The following is a 5,108-nucleotide window of genomic DNA, read 5'->3' on the forward strand; positions in this document are numbered from 1 at the left end:
CAATGAAACAAAGAGTGAAAAATTTAAAGGGGTCTGAATACTTTCCGTACCCACTGTATATATATATATATACACACACACACACACAATATCTAGTGTTTTCTTGTTTTATTTTGCTCCGTTACTCCTTTCTGCATTAAGATGTCATAGTTAAAAGGCAACACACACACACACACACACACACACACACACACACACACGAATATATAAGGACAGAGATTTACTGTTGTCATAGTGTTGGTGTCGCTGTCTAAATGCATTAACTAAGGTAAGTAACTGCGGTTAAATATCTACTACAACTGTCACATGAAGTACTACAAACCCAGTTAACAACTGTCTTTTTAACTTTCCATCTAACACTGTGTATCATCTCGTAGTCATTTTTCAACGATTGTGAAATGTGATTAATTTTTACTGTTTCTTACTGTACTTTCTATATTTTTTATTCCCTCATTCACATTTGTCACAACACTATTTTTACTGTTGGGTAAGACCATAACAAATTATTTGCTAATCAAATGTACAATTTTTAATCTACTGAGGAGACGGTTTTAAAAACTCCTTTGATGGTAAAACTTAAAAAACCTGAATGAGTAGTTTCTTTCGATATCATTTCATTCTTTTTTCCATGATACTACTTGTATTGAATAAGTGTCAATGCATTACAGTTGTTTTCGTGGGCACAACTGTCTAACTGTAAAACTAACAACAGTCTGCACAGCAGCAGTTCATGTGGACCAAACTCTAGTTTGTTTTTTATTGCTTTAACACAGTTTTTGAAACTCTACACACTTATCCCATGACTTCAACCACAACCTGCACAACACTGTGGATTTACAGCTCTTCGCCAGTTGCTAACACACTGCTGTCAGACCTGTTAACAACACTTTCAAAACAAAATAGATTTCAGTCTGGTGTCTATTGAACGCTGCTATTTGCTATTTTAGCTGAAAGCCTAAGCAGGTGTCTTGTTTTAGACTTTTTAGTGAACATATATGGTATTTATACAGAGACAAAACACAAAATAAGAATGAAACAATTATATACTGTTCTGTTTGACAGAAAAATATACCAACATGTCCACGTAAGATGTCTGAGGTTACATACACAGCTATAAAAAGGTGAAAAACCCTAGCTGTACTGTAGTAGAACTGTGTACTTCCTGTTTTTCAGAAAGTAAAAGAGGTGAAAGCATTAGAAACACCACGTTCATCAGTATTTAGAGATGATGCAGACGTTTAATGTGATGAAGACAACTTGCTGCATGATGCTGGAGAGAAACAGGATCAGTCACTATTCTATGTTACTGTAACGCACCTTTGGTTTTATTCCAGTAATTCCATAAATTACTGGAGACAAAATACTATACTAAAGCAAAATGCTGATTTTCATTCCTTCTTGTTTACCTTACTTAAAAATATTCTATTATAAAGTCTATATCTTTTCTTTAAAAAAAATATTGAGTAGTGTGAAGTCACTCAAATTGTTCTAACTGTAAAGATGAGGTTTGTAATTTCTGCATTGGTGTTTGACGCTAGTGTTTTTATTCTCAGTGTGTTCTGAGTGACAGTGTGTGTTATCTCAGTGAGGATTGTTGAGCCTGTTTTGAGACGTGTGTTAAGAGTTGTGTTGTTATGAATGAGTTGTACAGGTGATGTGAATTGAAGCTTAGGTGACTGTTGGTAGTGTAAACTGGAGTTTTATTTTCTGCACATGTTGCTTTGGTTGTGCTCACTTTTTAGCAATCAAAAGAAACTGTAATGTCAATCCTGTAAGTAAATGTTTATTTCTTCGTATTTCAGATTGATGCTCTGATCTTCTGCCTGAGGTGAGTTAATACGTCTCTGATGCTGTTATCACTGAGTGATTGACTTTCTACAAAATCCAGCTGTTTCTACTTTGTTAGATTAGCATTTGGTTGATTTAAAAGCACATGTTAGACGGTTTTCAAAGCTTTAAAAATAAGCATGTTTTGTAATTCCAAAATCTTGATCTTGTAATGGCAATCTTTTCTCGTAATCAGTTTAGGTTTTGACCTCAATAGATCTGAAAAGATCGATGGATTAGTTGTCAAATGCTTAATAAAATCGCCAACTAGTTAGACAAAGATTTAATCGGTTTGGCATTTTTTACAAAAATCATTTCATTAAAGCTTCTTAAATGTGAATATATTCTAGTTTATTTTCTCTTCTATGAATGTAAACTGAATATCTTTAAGTTGTGGACAAAACAAGACATTTAAGAACGTCATCTCAAGCTTTTGGGAAACACCAATTTGTTTTAAATTTTCTCTCATTTTAGAGACCAAACTTCTAATCGGTTAATCAAGAAAATAATTAACACAAAGCGATTAATGATTAAACTAATCTGTTGCAGCTCTAGACTTCAGCAACTGCTTCTTAGGTGTTGAATTATCTTATTTTCTGTTGAGAGATGAACGTGACATCTGTCAACGCAACAGCGGTTTTACAGTATCGAGACTCCTTCTCTAAAGCCATGACCAAGAATGTGATTGTCGTGGCTCTCGGGATCTTCATCAACTACATCAATGCAGCCCTCATTCACACCTTCTGCAAACACCAGGTCTGATACATCTTCCATGCCGTGCTACCAGTAAAACATAATTTACATAATTAAAAATGAAAGACGCCCTTCAACTACACACAGCATCCAGATTCGGATCACATGTTAATTCCAACGTTAAATGGGGCAAAAGTTAGCAAAAAAAAATCTACCCTTTGTTGTTAAAATGTTCATCCATTCTTCTACCCTCCAGATGTTCTACATGAATCCTCGCTACATCCTTTTTATTCACCTGGTGGTCAACGACATGATCCAAGTGACACTGACCGTCATCCTGTTCGTCATCAGTTACACCATCTACCAGATTAATGTCTCCATCTGTTGTATCCTCATCCTGCTTGCTCTTTTCGCCACTGAAAACACTCCTCTGAACCTGGCTTGCATGGCGGTGGAGTGCTACATTGCCATCTGTTTCCCCCTTCGCTACGTGCAAATCTCTACAGTCAACAGAACTTTGATGCTGATTGGTTTAATCTGGGCAACAACCATGTTTTCTGCTGTTTCTGATTTGTTCATTACTTTGGCCACAGAGCCACAAGACTTCTTTCATTCCAAAGTTTTCTGCATCAGACAAAACGTATTTCCAAATCCCATCATAATCAAGAAGAGAGATATCACATATTCAGTGTTTCTAGTTCTAGTTTGGATAACTATCTTTTACACTTACTTCAGAATTCTGTCAACTGCAAAAACAGCTAGCAAAGATGCTAAAAAAGCCAGAAACACAATCCTCCTTCATGGGTTTCAGGTGCTCTTGTGTATGGCAACATATGCAGCCCCCCCGCTTTTGACTGTTCTGCAACTATGGTTTCCTAAGAATTACACAGACTTTCTGTTTGCTTGTTACATCATTGTACAGATCCTGCCACGATCCATTAGTCCAATCATCTATGGGGTACGAGACAATACTTTCAGGAAGTACTTAAAAAAGTATCTGTGTAGAGTCTGCATACTGTAAAATGTAGATCTTTTCAATTAAAGTACAACTTCAGGTTCCAATTATTAGACAAATATGTTAGATCCGGGTTTATAAGGGCAAATGAGTCAGGTGCCCCACCAGGTCACATAGATTTCCATCCAACCTGGCCCAGGTCAGGCCAATCACAACCATTTATTTAATATAGGGCCAGCTTCAGACAAAGAGGAGGAAAGGAGAGTCATGATGGCTAAAGCTAATGATAAACTTACTGTTGAAATACTATTTTCAAATTCTTTTAACAGACATATTGACGTTACGCCATCACAACTATACACTGTAAAAATAATGGACAAAGCTTCAGCACGATTGCCGATTCCAATGTCTATGAGAAAATGGGGCAAATTCTAACTTGTATTATCGCAATGAACATTTTCATAATGAGTTTATAATCTCAATCACTAGTTTTCAACACAGCAAGATGTTCATCAAGTTAAGTATGGTTCCATTTATTCTCTCCGGGGAACCATCACCTTATCGTGGTGAAGAGGTTTGTTTGTCCCTATGAACCTGAGGGCTGTGTTGTCTGGAGCTTTGTGCTCCTGGTAGGGTCTCCCATGGCAAAGTGGTCTCAGGTGAGGGGCCAGACAAAGAATGGTTCAAAAACCCCATGAATAACAGAGGTAGAGAGGGAGTGACCCTGCCCGGAGGAAGCCCGGGGCCCTCGTCTGGGGCCAGGCCCAGACGGAGGGCTCGTCAGCGAGCGCCTTGTGGCCGGGTTTGCCCCGGTGCCCTGTCGGGCAGAGCCCGAAGAAGCTACGTGGCACCCTTATCTCCATTCCATGGGCCCACCACCTGTGGGAGGAACCGCTGGGGTGTGGTGCGCTGCCACATGGGTGGCGGCGAAGGTCAGGGGCCTCAACGGACCAGACCCAGGCGGCAGAGGCTGGCTCTGGGGACGAGGAACGTCACCTCTCTGTGGGGGAAGGAGACGGAACTTGTGCGGGAGGTGGAGCACTACAAGTTAGATCTGGTGGGGCTTACCTCTAGGCACAGTCTCGGTTCTGGAACCGTACTCCTGGATAGGGGTTGGACTCTGTCCTACTCCAAAGATGCCCAGGGTGTGAGGCGCCGGGCTGGTTTGGGGATACTCACAAGCCCCTGGCTGAGCGCCGCTGCGTTGGAGTTTACCCCGGTGGACGAGAGGGTCGCCTCCCTACGCCTACGGGTGATAGGGGGGAAAACTCTGACTGTTGTTTGTGCACATGCACCAAAAAAAGAGTCCGGAGTATTCAGCCTTCTTGGAGACCTTGAATGGAGTCTTGTATGGGGCTCCAGTTGGGGACTCCACAGTTCTGCTGTGGGACTTCAACGCAAAAGTGGGCAATGATGGAGATACTTGTAGAGGCGTGATTGTGAGGAAAGGCCTCCCTGATTTTATCCAGAGTGGTTGTCTGTTGTTGGACTTCTGTGCTAGTCATGGATTGTCCATCAAAAACACCATGTTCAAACATAGGGATGCTCATAAGTGTACTTGGTGCCAGAGCAACCTAGGCCGAAGATCAATGATCGATTTTATAATCGTTTCATCTAATCTGAGGCCGTATGT

The 5,108-nt window shown here is 40.3% G+C and overlaps 1 protein-coding gene across 1 annotated transcript; it reads left to right on the plus strand.

Annotated features, from left to right (window-relative positions):
- The first annotated feature begins 2,433 nt into the window (after positions 1-2,433).
- LOC117943840 (odorant receptor 131-2-like) lies at positions 2,434-3,541 on the plus strand. Its single transcript, XM_034870212.1, has 2 exons — positions 2,434-2,583; positions 2,777-3,541. Exons 1-2 carry the CDS (start codon positions 2,434-2,436, stop codon positions 3,539-3,541), a joined length of 915 nt encoding a protein of 304 aa, XP_034726103.1.
- Positions 3,542-5,108: the final 1,567 nt, after the last annotated feature.

The sequence above is a fragment of the Etheostoma cragini genome, chromosome 4 (assembly GCF_013103735.1).
Source record: "Etheostoma cragini isolate CJK2018 chromosome 4, CSU_Ecrag_1.0, whole genome shotgun sequence".
Classification (NCBI taxonomy): Eukaryota; Metazoa; Chordata; class Actinopteri; order Perciformes; family Percidae; genus Etheostoma; species Etheostoma cragini.

Coding starts and splice junctions, on each gene's coding strand:
- LOC117943840 (XM_034870212.1), top strand. CDS start 2,434: ATGAACGTGACATCTGTCAACGCAACAGCGGTTTTACAGTATCGAGAC. Junction 2,584..2,776: donor ACACCTTCTGCAAACACCAG/GTCTGATACATC, acceptor TCTACCCTCCAG/ATGTTCTACATGAATCCTCG.